The sequence below is a fragment of the Cnephaeus nilssonii genome, assembly GCF_951640355.1.
Source record: "Cnephaeus nilssonii genome assembly, chromosome: 5".
Taxonomy (NCBI): domain Eukaryota; kingdom Metazoa; phylum Chordata; class Mammalia; order Chiroptera; family Vespertilionidae; genus Cnephaeus; species Cnephaeus nilssonii.
Genome location: NC_137076.1, coordinates 24968090 through 24989629, shown reverse-complemented (window position 1 = coordinate 24989629; position 21540 = coordinate 24968090). Strand labels below are relative to the sequence as shown.

General features: G+C 48.8%; 1 protein-coding gene across 1 annotated transcript in view; it reads left to right on the top strand.

The window, feature by feature from the left end:
• Positions 1-21540, top strand: part of LDLR (low density lipoprotein receptor) — a gene marked incomplete at its 3' end in the record, with an annotated part of 39800 nt that overhangs the window by 17709 nt on the left and 551 nt on the right. Inside the window, exons 5-17 of the mRNA XM_079773009.1 lie at positions 352-474; positions 5318-5440; positions 7636-7755; positions 8328-8453; positions 10229-10400; positions 10482-10706; positions 12363-12481; positions 12791-12930; positions 14162-14303; positions 14411-14563; positions 17620-17715; positions 20258-20329; positions 21223-21380. Coding sequence (XP_079629135.1) covers positions 352-474; positions 5318-5440; positions 7636-7755; positions 8328-8453; positions 10229-10400; positions 10482-10706; positions 12363-12481; positions 12791-12930; positions 14162-14303; positions 14411-14563; positions 17620-17715; positions 20258-20329; positions 21223-21380 — 1769 coding nt within the window. The remainder of the gene's footprint in view (positions 1-351; positions 475-5317; positions 5441-7635; positions 7756-8327; positions 8454-10228; positions 10401-10481; positions 10707-12362; positions 12482-12790; positions 12931-14161; positions 14304-14410; positions 14564-17619; positions 17716-20257; positions 20330-21222; positions 21381-21540) is intronic.

Below are 21540 nucleotides of genomic sequence, written 5' to 3'. Positions count from 1 at the left end.
AGTACTTGTTGCCATAAAAGAAAGGAAATCTTCTAAAATCTACATTGGTTACATTTGAGAATACAAAAATAGATGCACCTGGGGAGTTCCTCCCATGTTGGGAAGGAAGGCCGCCTCTTTCCTTTTTATCCTGCTCAAAGGAGCGGATAGAATGGATAGCCAAGGTCTCCTCCTGGTGGAGGAGCTGGGTGTGTTTTTCCATGTCTAAAGCACCTCCATTTCCGTGCTGTCCCCAAGGCCCAGGGCAGCCGACTCCTGTAAGGCTGTCAGAAAACTGCTTCTTCAAAGATGGGGATTCTTCCGTCGTCCCCTCTCCCTGAGAAAAATCAACACGTGCTCTGTCTTTCCTAGCCGTGGCCACATGCCGGCCTGACGAGTTCCAGTGCTTCGATGGGCCCTGCATCCATGGCAGCCAGCAGTGTGACAGGGAGCATGACTGTAAGGACATGAGTGATGAGCTTGGCTGCATCAATGGTGAGCTCTGCGCCTTGACAGCCCTGAACCGTGGCAGAATACGGGGGTACCAGCAGGGTGGATCCCAGAGCAGGGCAGGGGCTCCCAGGTCAGCCCCACAACAGCTGTGCGTCCTTCGGCAAGTTACTTGACCCCTCTCTGAAAAAATGTGCATAATGAAAGCACCTACTTCAGGACTGTGAGATTTAATGAGGTCAGAGTGTACAAAGCCCATATCTTTGAGCTCAGAGTTATATACAAAATTCAATTCCATGTAAAAGACTTTCCTGAATTTAAACACAGCAATTCCACTCCTGGGAATGACCCCAGGAGAAACTTGTCCCCGTGCACTAGGAGCCTGGCTCTGGAAGGTCCAGAGAAGCACTGTGCTGATCGCAAAACCCTGGAAGCAGCCCTAATGTTCATCAGCAATAGAATTAATTTAAACATTTTAATGGCGGTAAAATACACATAACATAAGGATATGGCTTTTAAAAAAAATAATGTTTGTTTATTTATTTATTTATTTGTTTATTTATTTATTTATTTATTTTTAGAGAGGGAGAGAAAGAGAAAGGGAGGGGGAGAGAAAGAGAAACATCGATTTGTTGTTCCACTTACACACATTCATTAGTTGTTTCTTGTATGTGCCCTGACAAGGGATGGAACATGAAACCGTGCATATCGGGATGATGCTCTAATGATATCAACTGAACTACTCAGCCAGGGCCAGGATACTGCTATTTACATTTTTCTTATGGCCCTGGCCAATGTGTTCAGTGGTTAGAGTGTAGCTCACACACCAAAGAGTCTCGGGTTCGGTGAGGGCATGTGGCCTAGGTTGCAGATTCATTTCCGGGCCAGAAGATTAAAAAAGAAAAAAAAAAGTATTATGTTATTTAGAGACTGAAACAATTTAGTGACTAAGAGTTAAAGTTTGATAATGCACTACCTTTTTTAAAATTGTGGTAAAGCACCTATAATATAAAATTTACCATTTTAACCATTTATTTTTATTTTTAAAAAAATACTTTTTATTGATTTTAGAGGAAGGGAGAGGGAGAGAGAGATAGAAACATCAATGATGAGAGAGAATCATTGATTGGCTGCCTCCTGCACGATCCCTACTGGGGATCGAGCCCGCAACCCAGGCATGTGCCCTTGGCCAGAATCCAACCTGGGACCCTTGAGTCCGCAGGCCGACGCTCTATCCACTGAGCCAAACTGGTTAGGGTTTAACCATTTTTTAAAAGGAAGTCCTTCAAGCAGGACTTATTTTTATTTTATTTTTCAATCTATTTTTATTTCAGAGAGGAAGGGAGAGGGAGAGACAGAAACATCAATGATGAGAGAGAATCATTGATCAGCTGCCTCCTGCACACACCCCACTGGGGATGGATCCCACAACCCAGGCATGTGCCTCTGACCGGAATCGAACCCAGGACCCCTCAGTTCCCAGGCTGACGCTCTATCCACTGAGCCAAACCAGCTAGGGCTATTTTAACAATTAAAAAAAAATTATATATATATATATATATTATACTTTATTGCTTTTTTACAGAGAGGAAGGGAGAGGGATAGAGAGTTAGAAACATCGATGAGAGAGAAACATCGATCAGCTGCCTCCTCCACACTCCCTACTGGGTTGTGCCCGCAACCAAGGTACATGCCCTTGACCAGAATCGAACCTGGGACCCTTGAGTCCACAGGCCGACGCTCTATCCACTGAGCCAAACCAGCTAGGGCTATTTTAATCATTTTTAAGTGTCCAGTTCTGTGGCATTCAGTACATTCACATTGTTATGAAGCCATCACCACCATCCATCTTCGGAACTTGGTCTTCCCAAACTGAAACTCTGCCCCTATTAAACACTCACTCCCCATTCCCTTTTCGCCAGCCCCCACTTTCTGTCTCTATGAACGTTACTACTCTAGGATATAAGTGAAATCACATAGTGTTTGTCCTTTTGTATCTAGCTTATTTTATTAGCATAATGCCCTCCAGATTCATCCACATTGTAGCAGGTGTTAGAATTGCCTTCCTGTAAATAATGCTGCTATGAACACGGGTGTATGAAAATAATATTAAAATGGTGATGTAGTCACGCAGTGGACTATCACGCATGCAGCTCAGAAAATGAGGCCACGGCTCTCAGGCTGCAGGTGAACCTCATAACTTCACATGATCCTCACCTAAAGGCCAAGAAGCAATTGAACCTCATAACTTGATCTTCACCTAAAGGCAAGAAGCAAGTTGCAGGTGATTACTGAATACAGTTATTTTACAAGACTCGAAAACAAGCAAAATTCAGTAATATATTGTTCATACCTACATGTTTGATAAAACTTTTTTTTAAATATATTTTATTGATTTTTTACAGAGAGGAAGAGAGAGGGATAGAGAGCTAGAAACATCGATGAGAGAGAAACATCGATCAGCTGCCTCCTGCACACCTCCTACTGGGGATGTGCCCGCAACCAAGGTACATGCCCCTGACCGGAATCGAACCTGGGACCCTTGAGTCCGCAGACCGACGCTCTATCCACTGAGCCAAACCGGTTTCGGCGATAAAACATTTAATGAAAAAAATAAGAGAATGGTAAACTCAAAGTTCAGGATCATTGTTACCTGTGTGGTTGCAGCAGAGGGTAGCAGGATGGGATGGAGAAGGGCATGTTATAATCTAGGTCAGGGCTCTGCAGACCTTTATCATAAAAGGCCAGCTAGTAAATATTTTATGGACCACAGTCTCTGCACTCAACTCTGCTGTTGTTGCTAGAAACTAGTCACAGACAGTACGTAAATGAATAGGGATGTATGCCAATAAAACTTAAAAAAAATTTTTTTTATTGCCCTAGCTGGTTTGGCTCAGTGGATAGAGCATCAGCCTGCGGACCTAAGGGTTCTGGGTTCAATTCCAGTCAAGGGCACGTACCTCAGTTGCAGGCTCCTCCCCGGCCTGGGCCCTGGTATTGATTTCAGAGAGGAAGGTAGAGGGAGAGAAGATAGAAACATCAAGGATGAGAGAGAATCATTGATCGGCTGCCTCCTGCATGCCCCACACTGGGGATTGAACCCACAACCCAGGCATGTGCCCTGACAGGGAATTGAACTGTGACCTCCTGGTTCATAGGTCAACGCTTAACAACTGAGCCATGCCAACTGGGCTAAATTTTTTTTTTAAATATATATATATTTTATTGATTTCAGAGAGGAAGGGAGAGGGAGAGAGAGATAGAAACATCAATGATGAGAGAAAATCATTGATCGGCTGCCTCCTACATACCCACACTGGGGATGGAGCCCACACCCCAGGCATGTGCCCTTGACCCAAATCGAACCTGGGACCCTTCAGTCCACAGGCTGACGCTCTATCCACTGAGCCAAACCAGCTAGGGCTGGGCTAAAACTTTTAATCTATATATATATAAAAGGCTAGGTGACTGACTGTACATCTGTCCAACCGTCTGACCGGCCAGTACATATGACACACACTGGCAATTTAAAAATAAACGTTGACTTGCACATGCGCGATACATATAAAGCTCTGTCTGGCGCCAATCTCACAAGTGTGTTTGATCTGTCATTGTTGATTGTGAATTTGGTTGGGTTTTTTTTTGTTTGTTTTTTTTCTTTCAGAATACACAAATGTGTTTTTATTGATAAAGAATGTTTTTTACATTATTGCTAACTTAACCAAAAATTTTTGGTACTAGATTTATTATCAAAAGATTGCGACCTAACATAATCGAAGCTGAAGTATTAATGGGATCTGTGGAAGGAGAGGTTGTTCTGATTCCAAGAATTGAATTTGTCCCTGTCTGACAACTAGCCTCCCATTTAAATTAATTTGAAGACAGTTTCCCGTGATGCCAGCATTTGTGATGACTATTAATAAATCACAAGAACAAACTCTAGACAGAGTAGGAACATTCCTACCTGAACCCATTTTTGGACTTGGTCAGTTATATGTTGCTTTCTCTCGAGTTCGAAGAGCGTGTGATGTTAAAGTTAAAGTTGTAAATATTTCATTACAAGGGAAATTAGTCAAGCACTCTGAAAGTGTTTTTACTCTTAATGTGGTATACAAGGAGATATTAGAATAAGTTTAATCAGTTTTTCAGTCATTGTTTTTATCAATGTTGTTTTAGCTCATTTTTTATATCATGTTTTTGTTGTTTTTATATCATGTCTTTGTTGTTATATCATGTTGTTATTGTTTATTTATTAGTCAATTTATATATTATTTTCATATACTTGTTACTAATTTTCTTCCATCTCTGACACTTCTATTATAGAGAAAGGGCAAATAGCGATCTTAAAATATTTCTTCTAATTAATTTCCTTTCAATGTGCACAATCCGTGCACTAGGCCACTAGTATTTAAATAAACAAGCAGTGTTTAAATAAACAAGGTTTATTTAAATAAACAAGGTTTGCTCATGTTTCCTAGTTTGCCCAATCCTGCTCTTGGTGACATTCTAATTATTTATTTTTATTTTTTTAAATATATTTTTATTGATTTCAGAGAGCAAGGAAGAGGGGGAGAGAGATAGAAACATCCATAATGAGAGAGAATCATGGATCGGCTGCCTCCTGCAAGTCCCCCACTGGAGATTGAGCCCACAACCTGGGCATGTGCCCTTGACTGGAATCGAACCTGGGACCTTTCAGTTCGCAGGCCAATGCTCTATCCACTGAGCCAAACGGGCTAGGGCAACATTCTAATTCTTAAACTGGGTTTACGAGTGTTCAATAGTTAGTATGTTTTATTAGTAAATACATTTGCATAAAATCTTGTACAAATTATTATATTATTAAAAAGCAGCTCAGAGCACTGACCCTCTTCTTTGGCTCTCATAGTGACTCTGTGCGTGGGCCCCGACAAGTTCAAGTGCCACAGTGGCGAATGCATCACCATGGACAAAGTGTGCAACTCGGCCCGGGACTGCCGGGACTGGTCAGATGAGCCCCTCAAGGAGTGTGGTGAGCGTTGGGGGGCAGGCAGCTCTCGGAGCTCGTGGGGAGCTGGAAGCGGGACCCAGACACGGGCACTGTGGGGCTGCAGGGCTCAGCCCACCCATCCCCCCAAGGGCTTTGGCTCTGGGGCCAGACAGATGTGGGGGTCTTGGGGATAAGTGGCTTTGCTCCAAGTCTCAGTTTTCACAACTGTAGGATGGGACCATAGTTGTTTACACATCCTTGGACTGCTGGGGATTGCCGATGGGATACTTGTAAAGTTTCAGCAATGTTCTGTGACCCATAGCTGTGTAAATGTTTGGATGTTTCCAGTCCTATAGTCTCTTTTGCAACTAGACAACTAGGCCATTTTAGCAGAAAAGCAGCCATATGAATGCATTTGTACACATATGAATGTGTGTGGCTAAGTTCCAAGAAAACTTTATTATGGACACTGAAATTTGAATTTCATAGACCTTTTATGTGGTGTGAAATATTTTTATTTTGATTATTTTAAAAATATATATTTTTATTGATTTCAGAGAGGAAGGGAGAGGGAGAGAGAGCGAGAGATAGAAACATCAATGATGAGAGAGAATCACTGATTGGCTGCCTCTTGCACGCCCTCCACTGGAGATCGAGCCCACAACCCCGGGCATGTGCCCTTGACTGGAATCGAACGAGGGACCCTTCAGTCTAATCCGAAGCTCTATCCTCTGAGCCAAACCAGCCAGGGCTATTTTGATTAATTTTTGAGAGTACATTTATTAACATTGCAGGTGAACCTCATAACTTCACTTGATCTTAGCCTAAAGGCCGAGAAGCAATTGGATCTCTGCACTGGGGACAGGGAAACAAGGAAGGGTTTAGAATAGAAGGCACAGGAGAGCGCGTAGGGGGGCTGCTGTACCTCTAGAAATGTTACAGGAAAGACGTGAGCCTAGGCAGGGCTAGCTTAGCTCACTGGAAGTCAGAGAGAAGGGGGCTTGGAGACAGGCTCAGGGGGTCGCCCCGATGAGGTGCCGCTGCCCATTGCTCCCTGGGAGCAAGTCTCTTGAGGACCCTTAGCGATTAGGAGGTGCATACCTGCTGGGGAAGAGGGAGGGAGGGAGGGAAGGCATGGGTGTGCTCCTGGGAGGAAGACCACACCAATTCTTATTTTTCTTTTTAACTATTTAAAAATGTAGAATCGTTCTTAACTGTTGGCCTGTTTAAGAACAGTTGGGAGGCAGGCTTGGTTGTAAAGAGCTAGAGCATGGATTCTGGAGCCAAACGCCCTAGGTTCGAGCCCAGCAGTGTGATCTTGGACGTGCCTCAGTTTCCCCAGCTATCTTTAGGGTTGTTGGGAGGATTAAATAAGTTAATATACAGGGGTTGGCAAAAGTAGGTTTACAGTTGTGAGTTCACGAATTCTTGTATTATTTATTAATTATTGTATCATTTTCCATACGAACAACTGTAAACCTACTTTGCCCACTTCTATATGTAACTGTAGTGTGTGGTTTACAGTTTTTATCAATAAATTTTTTTTTAATTGTGGTTGAAGAAAGCAATAAGATTTATCATAACCATTTTTAAATATGTTTTTATTGATTTTAGAGAGAGGAAGGGAGAGGGAGATAGAAATATCAATGATGAGAATCATTGATCGCCTGTCTCCTGCATGCTCCTACTGGGGATCGAGCCCACAACCCTGGCATGTACCCTGACTAGGAATCAAACTGTGACCTCTTAGTTCATGGGTTGATGCTCAACCACTGAGCCACACCAGCCAGGCTCTCATAGCCATTTTTAAGTGTACATATCAGTATCATTAAGCAGATTCACATTGTTGTGCAGCCATCACCACTGTTTATCTCCCAGACTTTCTCATCTTCCCAAACTGAAACTCTGTTCCCAAACTCTAACCGCCCCCCTCCCCATGGCACCCACCATTCTACTCTTTGTCTCTGTGAATTTGACTCCTCTAAGAACCTTATATAGGTGGGATCATACAGGATTTGTCCTTTTGTGAGCGGCTTATGTCACTCAGCACAGTGTCCTCCAGGCCCATCTTTGACATTGCACGTGACAATGGTATTTTACGTCCTCTTAGGGGTCATGGCACTTCACTGGCCTCACATTCATTGTGGTGATGGTGATAAAGAGAGTAAAACAGAGAGGGTGGCTGGGAAGGGTGGCTGGAGGCCTGAGTGTGACCATCTGTTCCCCGCTCGGTGCAGAGACCAACGAGTGCCTGACCAACAAGGGTGGCTGCTCCCACCTCTGCAAAGACCTCAAGATTGGCTATGAGTGCTTGTGTCCTGAGGGCTTCCGGCTGGTGGACCAGCGAAGATGCGAAGGTGATTCCTAAGCTGGGAGGGCTCCAGGCCTCCCCAGCCCTTCCCTCTGATATGGTGGCCAAGCCCTCTGTGCCTTGGTTTCCCCATCTGTTTTTGTGGGCAGTCTCCACTCACAGGGCTGTTAGGAGGATTTAACAAGATGCCATAGGCATGGGGCGTCTAGGATAGGCTCAGCCCATGGGGCACACTTGGTTCTTGCTTTGGGATTCATCATTTTAAAAACGAGCCCTGGCTGGGTAGCTTTGTTTGTTAGAGCATCGTACCCATAGGCCAAGGTTGCGGGTTCTAGCCTCAGGCATATGCCTTTGACCAGGACTCGAACCCACTACCCTTCGGTGTGGGGGCCGATGCTCTAACCACTTAGCACACTGGCCAGGGCATTGGAGACGATTCTTCGCTGTTTTTAAAATGTCATTTCTGAACCTCATAGTTACTGCGACGCCAGCCCTGGAGATCTTCCCCAGAGGAGGTGGCTGTCCCCCATTCACCATTATAGGGCATAGCTTTGTGTTGGGGCCCATCATTCTATCTGCGGGGAAGATGCCCAAACCTTTCTCTGTCCCAACTCCTAGATATCGACGAGTGTGAGGACCCCGACACCTGCAGCCAGCTCTGTGTGAACTTAGTGGGCAGCTACCAGTGCAAGTGTGAAGAGGGCTTCCGGCTGGACCCCGTCACCAAGGCCTGCAAAGCTGTGGGTGAGTGCCCGAGGGGCCTGGCCTGGCCGCTCCCAAGGCAAACGGGTGGGGAGTTGCATCATCTGAATGTTGCATCATCTGAACTTCTGTGGACCGGGTGTTTGCTCCTGGGACCTCTGGCAGGTAACGGAGCACATGCAGTTAGGACTTGGGCTTGCTGGAAGGCTGCCCTCACGTGTCCGGCTTCTCAGCAGACACAGGTCAACCCCTGGGGGATGGTTTTTCAGCCCACAGACCCCACCGGAGACTTCGGGGGCAAGAGGTAGAAAGCCATGGCCCCAAACAGCCTGCACCCCCTCTAGCTCTTATTAGCTAAAGGTACTTGCACCAAAAAACAAAACCAAAGCAAATACATTTAAAAGAGTCCAAAATGTAATAGCTCATAATGAAACAGAATAGTAGAAATAGTTGAGTTTTTTTCCTACCTGAACTTTAGGTTAGAACTGCAAGCGTGCACTAATCATTAGAATCACCTAAATCAAGGGTGCCCATGTTTTTGGAGGCGTAATTGTTCTGGCAGATTTATCACCCAGAAGGTCGCCCAGACATTCTTTGTTTTGCCTCACGTTCTGCTCTTGCAGTGTGATTCCAGCAAGGGTCAGTTTTGCAGAAATATTTTAGAGCTTGTTCTGTTTCCCCAAGAATCTCTTGGGCTTTCATCCCTTCTCCACTGTTGTCAGCCTTTTAGACAGCCTCCTGTCCTCCCTCTGTCACATCCCCATGCATGTCCCGGTTCTGGAGAAAATTGGAGGGTGAATTCCTGAAATCCTCCAGGATTTGAGATTTTACTTTCCTTCCAACGCGTAGGGTCAGTATCTGTACAGATGCCACCCCAGGGGCAGGGATATTCTGAGTGAGGTCAGTTTGTTGGAGCACATCAGTGTCATGGTTTCAGCACAGCCCCCAGAGTCAGAGAGACCCAGGTTCAAATCCTGGCTCTGTCGCTCACTAGCTGTGTGACCTGGGGCAGGTCCCTTTCCCTCTCTGGGCCTCAACCTCTTTATCTGTAAAAAGGGTTGGCAATAGCACCTGCCTTATAGGAGTGTGAGAATCAGCGAGGGAAAACTTAAGGAAGAAAAGCACTAAAAAGAATTCCCTGCTCTAAGGAATCACTCTGTACAAATTAACTCATCATTTCTTCATCTTCCTGTTCTAAAAGGTAGAATGCTGGGGCCCAGGTGTTTTTAAATGAAGCTTTTCCTATTATGCACCTGTGGTGAGGCCAACAGATCGGGAGATGGCTGCCCCTGAAAAGCTAGTTTGTTTCTCACAGATCCCAGAGGAGGAGACACATTGCGCCAGGCAGGGCTCCACGGGAAGGCTCCAAGGTGGTCAGGAAGCGGAGGGAGCGGGGCAATGGGGCAGGAGCCTCGGGAAGCACAGGCGCGGCAGGGAGCCAGGCTCAGGACTGGCTAGCTGGAAGAATTTCAGTGGGCTCCGGGTGCAGGGACTGTCCCTGGTTGTTGGTTCCTGGCCCTGGGGTGACCACGGCCAGGGCACAGTGGAGTGTGAGGAGGTGAAGGAGGTGGTGGGTGTGGGCTGGTTAGTTTGCATTTGAGGCGAGTGGGTGACTGAGCCTAGGACCCGCGAGGCCTGGGAGGGGCCGTCCCTCCGGCCTCTGCAAGGCCCCGGAGTCAGAGCATCAGAACCGGGTGGTTGCTACACCAGGGAGGCGCGTCCACGCCATGTCCGGGCGTACTCTCTGGTTCAGCCAGGCCCCAGAAACAGGTCCGGGGTCCCTTCCGCTCCCCTGAGCGCCCTCCGTGGCTCCACAGACACCATCGCCTACCTCTTCTTCACCAACCGCCACGAGGTGAGGAAGATGACGCTGGACCGCAGCGAATACACCAGCCTCATCCCCAACCTGAAGAACGTGGTCGCCCTGGACGTGGAAGTGGGCAGCCACAGGGTCTACTGGTCCGACTTGTCCCAAAGGAAGATCTACAGGTGAGCCTCAGCCCACGCCCACCCGACCCTGCGTGCAACCATGGCCTCGGGCACTGAGTCCTCCTCCTTCTCCCTCCTCAGCACCCAGATCCACAGAGCGTCCAGCTCCTCCTATGACACCATCATCGACGAGGACCTGCAGGCTCCCGACGGGCTGGCCGTGGACTGGATCCATGGCAACCTCTACTGGACTGACTCCATCCTGGGCACCGTCTCCGTGGCCGACACCAAGGGCGTGAAGAGAAAGACCCTCTTCAAGGAGAAAGGCTCCAAGCCGAGGGCCATTGTGGTGGATCCCCGTCACGGGTGGGTGTTCCCAAAGCTGAGGGGTACGGAGAGCATGAAGAACCAGCTAGGACTCATGGGGGAGGTTCATGCCCGAAGTGGACTCGACTGAGGTGGGGGCTGGAAAGGGGCCCTTCCCCACATGCCCTTTGGGCTGTGGGGTCCATCCCTCTGACGCCTCTGTGCCACCTGAGGTGCAAGCAGACCCTGGAAAGTCCTGGCCTGTGGAACAGAACCCACAACCAGAAATTGATACTGATTTAACCTGGTATTAGGAATGAATACTTATTTGAAATTAGAAAATAAAAATCGGATTTAGTCTTTTGTGCCAGGACGAGAGTGGAGAAAAGTAAACCTGCGCAGGCCCCACGTTAATCGATGGACAGGTCTTTCGAGGACGTGACCGGGAGTGAAGGTCACCCCCTGGGAGGCCCCAGACAGGTGTCCACAGGGCAGTGGCTGACGCAGCAGCTCTAGGGCCCACAGGCAGGAGGGAAGCATGGCCGGTCTGTACCTGCCCGACCACGTCTGCCACCACAGCACGCCGCGTGGGGGCGTTCACAGTTGTGGTGGGCACTGACCGCCCTGATGGGCAAACGTAATCAGAGGACAGGGAGCATTTGGCTGTGAGCGTGGCGATGGCACAGACCCTGTGGTCAGATGGGCCCGATGGGCCTGGGTCCCCGATGGGCCAGGATTTATTTATCTGCTATTCAAATCAGCACATGAAAGTTAGAATTTTAAATCCCCCTTTTTTATCCCACCACTCACAGAGGAGCACTGCTTTATTGCGGTGGTCTGGAACCAACCCTTAAATACCTCTGAGGTATGCCTATATATGAGTCGGAAAAGCAAAAAAATAAAAATTTAAAATTGCAAAAAGATGAAAAAAATTGTAAAACCCTCAGAAAGCCCGGCCGGCATGGCTCAGTGGTTGAGCATCGACCTATGAACCTGGAGGTCACAGGTTCGATTCCCGGTCAGGGCACATGCCCGAGTTGCGGGCTCGGTCCCCAGTGTGGGGCATGCAGGAGGCAGCCGATTAATGGTTCTTTTTCATCATTGATGTTTCTATCTCTCTCTCCCCCTCCCTTCCTGTCTGAAGTAAATAAACTCAATAAAAATATTTTTTTTAAAAAACCACGCACAACAGTGGTGAAACTTAGAGTAATTAAAAAAAAAAAAAAACACCCTCAGAAAGTAGTGTTTAGAGTGCAGGTTCCTGGGCCCCAGTTCTGACTTTGGAATCGAAACCTCCTTTTCTTTTTGAAGATTCTAAAACCCTGCCAGCTCTCACCGGGTGGCAGGCCTTGGGTTAGGGCAGAAGGAACCAACCTGAGGTCTCCCCAGGGCCTGTGTGGGACCCTGGCCTGGCTGCTTCAGGATGTTTTTTCATTGGTTTTTAGAGACGGAAAGACAGAGAGAAATATTGATGTGAGAGAAACATATCAATTGGTTGCCTCCTGCATGTGCCCTGACCAGGGGGCCCTGACTGGGGAGGAGCCTGCAACCACAGTACATGCCCTTGGCCAGAATCGAACCCGGGACCCCTGGGTCTGCAGGCCGACGCTCTCTCCACTGAGCCAAACTGGCTAGGGCTGCAAGCTGCTCTTCAGCGTTGTCTGGGAGCCACCCTGGCCGACGTCTGAGTGTCTGTTCTCACTGTTCTCCCTCCAGCTTCATGTACTGGACGGATTGGGGGACCCCTGCCAAGATCAAGAAGGGGGGCCTGAATGGCGTGGACATTCACTCACTGGTGACAGAGGACATCCAGTGGCCCAATGGCATCACCCTGGGTATGTTCGAGGGACTGTGGTCTCCGGGGGTTGAGCACAGTCTAGATGAGAGAGGAGAGTGGCCAGGCCACCCCTGCACACCACGCAGCTCCCCGAGTTGTTTATCACCCGTGACTAAACTGCCCGCAACCCCACCCCGCACCCCAGCATTTGGTCCAGGCTCACACGGCAGGGGTGTGGTCGGAGCGGCTTTTCTGGGCACACCTCTGCTGGGTCCTTCGGGGGCTCCTTCCTGCAGCAGAGTGACCAGGCCCAGAGGCCCCTCTGGCATCAGCACGTGACCTCTCCTTGTCCACCTGTGGGTTCTAGATCTTTCCAGCGACCGCCTCTACTGGGTCGACTCCAAGCTCCACTCCATCTCCAGCATCGACGTCACTGGGGGGCACCGGAAGACAATTTTGGAGGACAAGAAGAGGCTGGCGCACCCCTTCTCCTTGGCCATCTTCGAGGTGGGGGCTGGGAGCACGTGGGTGCTCCTCTGAGTTTGAGGGAATGCCCAGCCGAGAGCCGTTTACTGAGCACCACCCATGTCTAAGGCGTGAGTGCGCATACCAACAGGTCAGCTGGCATGGTCTAGTATCAGGCGTCCTCAAACCACGGCCCGCGGGCCACATGCGGGTGTTTTTGCCGTTTTGTTTTTTTACTTCAAAATAAGATCTGTGCAGTGTGCACAGGAATTTGTTCATAGTTTTTTTTAAACTATAGTCCGGCCCTCCAACGGTCTGAGGGACAGTGCACTGGCCCCCTGTTTAAAAAGTTTGAGGACCCCTGGTAGTTCATTCAAGCCGAGACTCACTCAGAAACTGCCCTCCACTAGGAAGAGGGCCTAGACCTCTTCAACCGTCGTTTCTGTGTTATTCTCGCCAAAAGAATCCTCCAGGGTCTGAAGCAGCTGCTCTCACGCCGGGGCCGTTGGCTGCCCAGGGCATTTGGGAATGTCCGGAGCTTGTGGGAGGGCTGCTACTGGCCTCTAGTGGGTGAAGGCCAGGGTGCTGCTAACTAGCCTGCAAGAGGAGCCACCACACGGAGCTATTGGCCCCACAGAGCACCCGGTGGGGGGATTCTGTCTAAAGAAATGGTGTTCTATTGGTAGACCCTGATTCATAACGGCCAAGAGGTGAACGCAACCGGGTGTCTGTCTGGGGTGAATGGATAAGCACCGTGTGGTCCATCCATACGGCAGAATATCATTCAGCCTTAACAAGGAAGGAGACGGTGACACCTGCTACACGATGGATGAACCTTGAGGACATGATGCTGAGTGAAATAAGCCAGTCACAAAAGGACGACTATTGGACGGCTCCACTCGCAGGAGGTCCCTAAGGAGTCAGATTCAGAGAGACAGGAAGTAGATGGGGAGCCAGGGGGCTGCATAAGTGTTTAATGGGGACAGAATTTCAGTTTGGGAAGGTGAGAAAGTTCTGGAGATGGATGGTGGTGATGACTGCACAACACAGTGGCTGTATTTAATGCCAGGGGATGGACACAGAAAACGATTAAGATGGTGTATTTTGTGTTCTGTGTGTTTTACACAATTAAACTGTTTTCAGAAGAAGAAATGATGCTCCCACCGAGAACTGCGGCTTCCCAGAGAACCTCCGAGGTTCGGGGGTGGGGAAGACGGTGGTCTGTCCACCCAGGGGTTAATGGGGTCTGTCCTCTTCCTTACTGCCTGTGTAGGATAAAGTATTTTGGACGGATATCATCAACGAAGCCATTTTTAGTGCCAACCGCCACACGGGGTCCGACGTTAATTTGATGGCAGAAAACCTGTTGTCGCCGGAGGACATTGTCCTTTCCCACCACCTCACACAGCCAAAAGGTGAGGACAGGGTGCTCACCCGCTCCCACTTCCCTGAGAGAGCTCTGCAGTTTTCTAGAATTCTCTGACCTCATTCTTGCCCTGACTCTCTGCCTTTTGCACCTCAGGGATAAACTGGTGTGAGACAGCTTTCTACTCCTACGGCGGCTGCCGGTACCTGTGTCTCCCGGCCCCACAGATCAATTCCTTCTCACCCAAGTTCACCTGTGCCTGCCCTGATGGCATGTTGCTGGCCGAGGACAGGAGGAGCTGCCGCCCAGGTAGGGAACACCAGCCTGCCTGGCACAAATCCTGCTTCTGCCTCTCTTTGCCCATCTGTCCGATGGGAGAGCAAGGCCCCCAGAGGCCATTGTAAGGACTCCTTAGCCGGAGTAACCGTGGTCTGCCTTTTTTAAATACTAGAGAGGCCCGGTGCATGAAATTCATGCATGCATGGGGGGGGGGGTGTTCCTTAGCCCAGCCTGCACCCTCTCCAATCTGGGACCCCTCAGGGGATGTCCAACTGCCTCTCTCAATCCGGGTCCACTGGCTCCTAACCACTCGCCTGCCTGCCTGCCTGATCGCCCCTAACCCCTCTGCCTGCCTGCCTGATCGCCCCTAACTGCTCCCCTGCTGGCCTGATCACCTCTAACTGCCTCTGCCTCACCCTGCACCCAGGACCCAGGGTTCCCTCCTCCTGCCGGTTGTAGGTACCCAGGACCTGGGCTTCCCTCCCTCTGGCTGGCCGCAGGCACCCCAAAATCAGGCTGGCTGCAGCTGCAGGTGCCTGGGACTGCAGGGTGGGCAGCTTATCCCTCTCCTGGGCCGCAGGCCCAACCACTGGCGTGTGGGACCACAGGGCTGGCGGCTTGTCCCTCTCCCGGGCCGCAGCCTGGATGGTCCCCATTCCTCTCTCATGAGTTAATTTGTGCCTGGCTGGTCCCCATTCCTCTCTCCCCAGTGTTGTGCCTGAGCCGTTAAGCATGATGGTGTGATGACCATTTGCATATTAGCTCTTTATTATATAGGATTGGACATATCAGCACTGTGCTAGGCACTTAGACTCAGTTTACTTTTGATGTCTAGTTCATTCTTTCCCAGCTCTGTCCATGGGCTATGAATATATGCATATAAGTTTCCTGTTTACTCTCCCCCCACCCTCACCCCCACCTTCTCTCTGAGATTCATCAGTCTGTTCCATGCTTCTGTCTCTGGATCTATTTTGTTCATCAGTTCATTTTGTTCATTAGATTCCACATATGAGTGAGATCATGTGATACTTGACACTCTCTGGCTGGTTTATTTCGCTTAGCATAATACTCTCCAGGTCCAGGAGGTAACTGATTTTATTTATTTTATTTTTATTCATTTTTTAAAAAAATCTTTATTGCTGAAAGTATTACATATGTCACCTTTTTTCCACCATCGACCCCCTCCAGCCTGCCCCCGCTCCCAACTCCCCACCCCAGGCCCTCACCACCCTATTGTCTGTGTCCATGGGTTATGCATATATGCATACAAGGTCTTTGGTTAATTAGGGGAGGTGGCTGATTTTAGAGCAATGGCCCTTTTCAATTATATATATATATATATATATATATATATATATATATATATATATATATTGCTAAAACAATTGGTGATTTAATTTCAAATACTAGTATTTTTCTGAAGTCTTTTGGTATGTCCACTCTTGCATCCCTTAACAGTCCAGTGTTAGGAAGTTTACCCACCAGCTTAATATACTTTAATTTCCCCCAAAGTTCATAGGTTGGGTTATTTTGAGGAGGAGGAGGAGATCTCTTTTATATTTAGGAATTTAAAAAAACAACTGTGGGCTTTCATATGATTCTGAGCTTCATGTGATTCTGAGCTTTCACTTAAAAGAAGACAAAACAAACTTGTTTCTTTTTGCTACTGCCATAAATATTTTCGTTCCTTCATTTCAGTTCGGAACCCCGATTCTTATTACATTTCAGCTTACCCTTTTAGTTCCTATGAAAATATTTTGCTATTGTGTGGTTGGTTGTCTCATTTTATTTCTCTTTTTCTGCATATCTTGATTATTTTTTATCTTACATTTAAAATTTTTTAAACTTTCACAGAAAAATCAGGGTACATTTTGCTCACAGTTGCTCTCCAGTCCTTGATCAGATTTGTCCGTGCAGGTGGGTGGGAAGGAGGGGTAGAGGGGCAGCATCAGAAGTTCTTCCTCAAGTGCAAGCTTGTGCTCAGTGCTGGCGGCCCCGAGATACAAGCCTCTGAGCATGGCAGCTGGGCTCTGTTCTTCAGGAACCGCTGGTGGGAACTGACGCTATGGTAGCCTTAGATACCAGAAGAGTAACCTTTCGTTACTTCACATGTGCTCTGGCTGCGCAGGCCAGTGTCCGTGTACCCGTTGTTCTTTCTTGTCCACAACAAGCAGCGTGGAGGAGACTGCCACTTCCTTTCCATCTTCTTTTTTCTTCTTCCTTCTTTCTGCAGAGTTGGGGGTCATCCATCTTGTTTTCATAGTATTGTCCTTCTTCGTTACACTCATTGTTTTGCCCTTCTATCCAGAAACTTTAAAAGAAAAAGACCTTCAGATTAGATTCCAGGCTTATGCAGGGCACACACCTCTCATGGGATTGCAATCAAGCTCTCAGCCAGGGCTGCAGTCATGTGAAGGTTCGCCTGGGGCTGGGATAGCTGCTTCCAAGGTTGCTTACGCGGTAGCTGTTGCAGCAGGACTCCGTTTCATGCTGGTTACTTTTCCACTGCAGGGTCTACCCCAGGGCTGCTCCCAGGGACATGGGGGGATGTATGGAATGTAGTGATTCCCTCCACCTCCCACCCCCAAAGTTTATATGTTGAAAGTATATTGTTGAGGCCTGGCCAGGGAGCTCAGTTGGTTAGAGCGTCATCCGGATATGGCAAGTTTGCAGGTTTAAAACGCAAATATACAAGAATCAACCAATGAATGCCTAAATAAGTGGAACAACAAATCTCTCTCTCTCTCTCTCTCTCTCTCTCTCTCTCTCTCTCTCTCTCTCTTTCTCTCTCTCTCTCTCAAAACAAACAAACAAAGTTATAGAAAGTATATTGTTGAAATAGAATCTGCCCTTTTCAATTCTTCTCATCCTCAGAGAAAGTCTCGGTTTGGAGCTAATGTCCATAACACTGCAATCTCCCTCTCTGGAAGCAGACATCGGTGCTTGTATTCTCACTGCTTTTGTTTTCAGTTATTTCTCTGTGGCCGTTGGCACTCACAGGCATGCGTTGCTGTGAGCAGCACAGAGCTTTCAGAGCGCTCCTCGGCCACAGGGCACTCAGGAAATGTTTACTCTTTCAAACACAGAACCTGTAGTGACCACCCGGGGACCCAACATGACTCGCTCCACTGTGACCACTCCTGAGCTCACCACCGCCAAGATGGTGACGAAGACCCACCAAGGTAAAGGCCAGGACCACCCTGGGCCCCAGCTCATCCCGATGAGCATCTAGATGGGCTCGTTCAGAGGCCAGAGCACCTCAGTGAAGAGCTAGAGAGTGCAGTTAGTTTGGGCTCCTTTGCTGACTCTCTCTGACATAGCCTGTGTATCTCAGTGTCCCTGCCTATAAAAGAGGCTGGTAACAGTGCCCACCCCCCTCGTGGTAATAGTGGGGATCACATGGGCGAGCTCATGTGAAGAGTCTGAGCTCATGGTGGCTGCTGACCCCAGAGTCCGCAGGCGCACGGGCCCAGGAGTGTGAGATGTTGTCCGGGCCCATTCACTGTCCTGTTTCCAGGTGTGTGCCCCGCAGGGCCAGCAGTAGGTGAGGCAGGGAAGGTACTCCTCGAGGCAGCACCAGATACTCAGGACTCAATATGTTAATCTGTTATTTTAAAAAATCAAATTGCCAAGCTATAGCCCGTGGGGCCAACCACCTGTTGTAAATAAAGTTTGATTCGAGCCAGGGTCCTAGGAAGGCAGGATCATTCAAGGGTAGCGTCAGATCCAGTCTTCCTAAAAATCTGGATATTTTGTTCATCGTAGGGTATTGGAATTAATTTTGATTTTTAAAAATAATTCATCGCCCAGCCGGTGTGGCTCAGTGGTTGAGCATTGACCTATGAACCAGGAGATCATGGTTCAATTCCTGGTCAGGGAACATGCCCGGGTTTTGGGCTCGATACCTAGTAGGGGGCCTGCAGGAGGCAGCGATCAATTATCCTCTCTCATCATTGATGTTTCTCTCTCTCCCTCTCCCTTCCTCTTTCTGAAATCAATAAAAAATATGTTTTTAAAATAACATTGCCCTGGCCGGCGTGCTCAGTGGTTAGTGTCGGCCCACACACCGAAGGGTCCCAGGTTCAATTCCCGGTCAAGGGCAAATACCTGGGATTTAGGTCCCAGCCTTTACTTCCACTCTCTGAAAAGCAATGGAAAAAATATTGTCTGGTGAGGATAAACAAACAAAAATATTAAAATACTGCTGAATTACTGAACTGGGGCTGAGGAACTTTAATTTTTGTGCTTCAGGCCAGTGACTCTCCTCACCTTAGCCTGGCCTAAGGTCATGAGGAGGTCAGAACTGGGCTCTCAGTGAATTGATTGGAGACCCACCATTCGTGTCTTTGTCCACCAGAGGGCGCCCGGCCTGGCTTTTGAGCAACCGGAAATGGAGCTCATGGACTTTTCTGGCCAGAAAAAAAAGTCACATCAGCACGTTTCAGACATATTTCCCCCCTCAGAGTAGTTGAAGCCTTTGTTCAACCATAAACAAGATAAAACAGGAACTGCTGTGCTTATGGGATGCCTGGAACCCTTCTCACTTGCGGGGAGGGGGCATTGTTTGAAAAGCCATTTCACGGACAGGCCCATCCAGGGCTCTGGAATTTGGCAAAGGATCCTTTGTAAGGGAAAAATTCTCAAAAACCTGCTGCTGCCCTAGGTTATTGTTGTCACAAGGCTTCTTAAATATGTGTAAATGCAATACTGGGTATCAATTTCGTATACGCATGTCCAACAGCCAGTAGAATTAAAACCCAGATGGATTTGAACATGGTGGTAACCACAGCTCACCGGCCTACGTGTGGCCCGGATGTGGCTTCTTTTATCTTTCCAGCCGTTTTTCTCTTTAGATACCTCTACAATTTAAAAAAAAATATATATTTTTTTATTGATTTCAGAGAGGAAGGGAGAGGGAGAGAGAAATAGAAACATCAATGATGAGAATCACTGATTAGCTGCCTCCCGCATGCCCCCCACTGGGGACTGAGCCCACAATCCAGGCATGTGCCCTGACCAGGACCTCCTGGTTCATAGTTCGATGCTCAACCACTGAGCCACTCCAGCTGGGCATAGAGACCTTTCCATTTTCATGTGCGTTGAGCCCCTTGTTGTCTGGCTCAGGTGCATTTGCATGGTGAGTGGTTATATAATGAGGTGTCTTCCCCTGCCCCAATATATTTTATTAGCTGGGGACAGTTGACACAGGACTATGAGGCTTGGTGTGATCCAACCCAGGCTCTGGAATTGGTGAACCCATGAAGCAAAGGCTCATTACCATTAAATGCAGAGTCAGGTTGAAAAATTTCACCAGGGACCATTGGGCATGTAACTGCAGGCTCTGCCTCGGAGAGAGTTGGTCCCTTCCCCCGTGCCTCTCAACGCTGGCCTAAAGAGCCCTTTTAATATTAACCTTTTGCACTCGGATGTCGAGTGTGACTCGACAAGGTTAGCATTAGAATAAAGGAATCGAGAAAAAAGCAAGCGAGTGCAAAGGGTTAATACCACACTGAGTCCCATAACTCCAGCTGCTAACAAATGAGGCCCGGGCACAAGCCATCGTGCTGCCCTTGAAACCTGGGAGATGCTCCAAGTTCCTCGAAACCTTTAAGGGCAGTGGGAGGGGTCAGGTGCTTCCCTTTGGGTGTCAGTCATCATATACCTGCTGGTTTCCATGCCCTGCCTGAGGGTCTGAGCCTCACTTTCTCCCTTTCCCCCCTGCAGCCTTGGAGGACATTCCTAACAAAGAGGACAGGAAGGAGAAGTCCCTGTCGCTCTACATTGTCCTCCCCATCGGTAAGCCCACTGGCCGGCCCTCCCTCCGTTCCCTGACCTCCCTGCTTAGCCTCCTTTTCTCTCAGGAATGGGGTGTCTCTGCCATGTGTCCTGTCATCACTGCACTCCCCTTCCTAGCTTCATTCATTTAACAAATCTAGTTGAGCGCCTCCTGTATACCAAGCCTGCCTCTGGGGACACAGCTGTGAAAGAAATAAACACCTCGCCCCGTGGGTGCCGACAGTGATGTTCAGATGGGGAGAGGAGCCCGAGGCCCTGGGTGCAGTGACGGGCGCTGACACCAGGGGAGGCGAGAATGCTTCTCTTGCAGGGGCGAGTTTGCCGAGCTCCGCGGTCCCTTCCTCAGCCTGTCAATCACAGCTCGGCTAGCATCACCCATTCTTCCTTTTGTGAAGAAATCCTTTTGAGGTGTCCCTTCAGCATCCAGCCTGCCCACAGATACTTTTATTTTGGTGCCCAACAGTCGTCCGACTGTGGGTTAACAGACGTGGCCAGTGGGACCCTCACCCCCTGGTGGCCTCCAAGTGTGTGCCTGCCCTACGTCTCTCCCACCCTCTGGGCACTGCCCAGGCTGTTTCACAAACTGGGCTGTGCGAGCCCTTGGCTGTGCCCTGGGTCTAAAAAGTAGTAGCCTCCTGTGTGGGCAATCCCCGAAGAAGCCGGAAGAATCCACCACAGTTGAGCATTTCTGGGGTGAGGCGGTCGCAGAGGTCTTCAAGTGAGAGATTGGTTATGCTTACCGATAGGATTTTTACAATGGGCAAGTATTTCTTTAAATCAGAACAAAACCATTCACAAATAAAAAGGCTGGAGTTTGAAGGCAGCGTCACTGGCCCCGCGGGGCACCAGGCGGGGCACAGGGCAGGGAGTGACGGCAGGCCGCCTCCCCACAGGGCTGCTCATCCTCCTGTGCTTCGGCGCCTTCCTCCTCTGGAAGAACTGGCGGCTGAAGAACATCAACAGCATCAACTTTGACAACCCCGTGTACCAGAAGACCACGGAGGATGAGGTCCACATCTGTCACAGCCAGGATGGCTACACCTACCCCTCGGTGAGTGCCCCAAAGCCATCCGCACGGTCGGGGAGCAGGGAGGGTGGGTAAGGAGAGACCCTAAGTCATGGCAATGAACAGAGGGAAGCCCCCAGGGCCTGGGAGAGAGGGGAGGCAAGTTTAGAAGAGGTGGTTTGGGCGGGCCTCCCTGAGCAGGAAG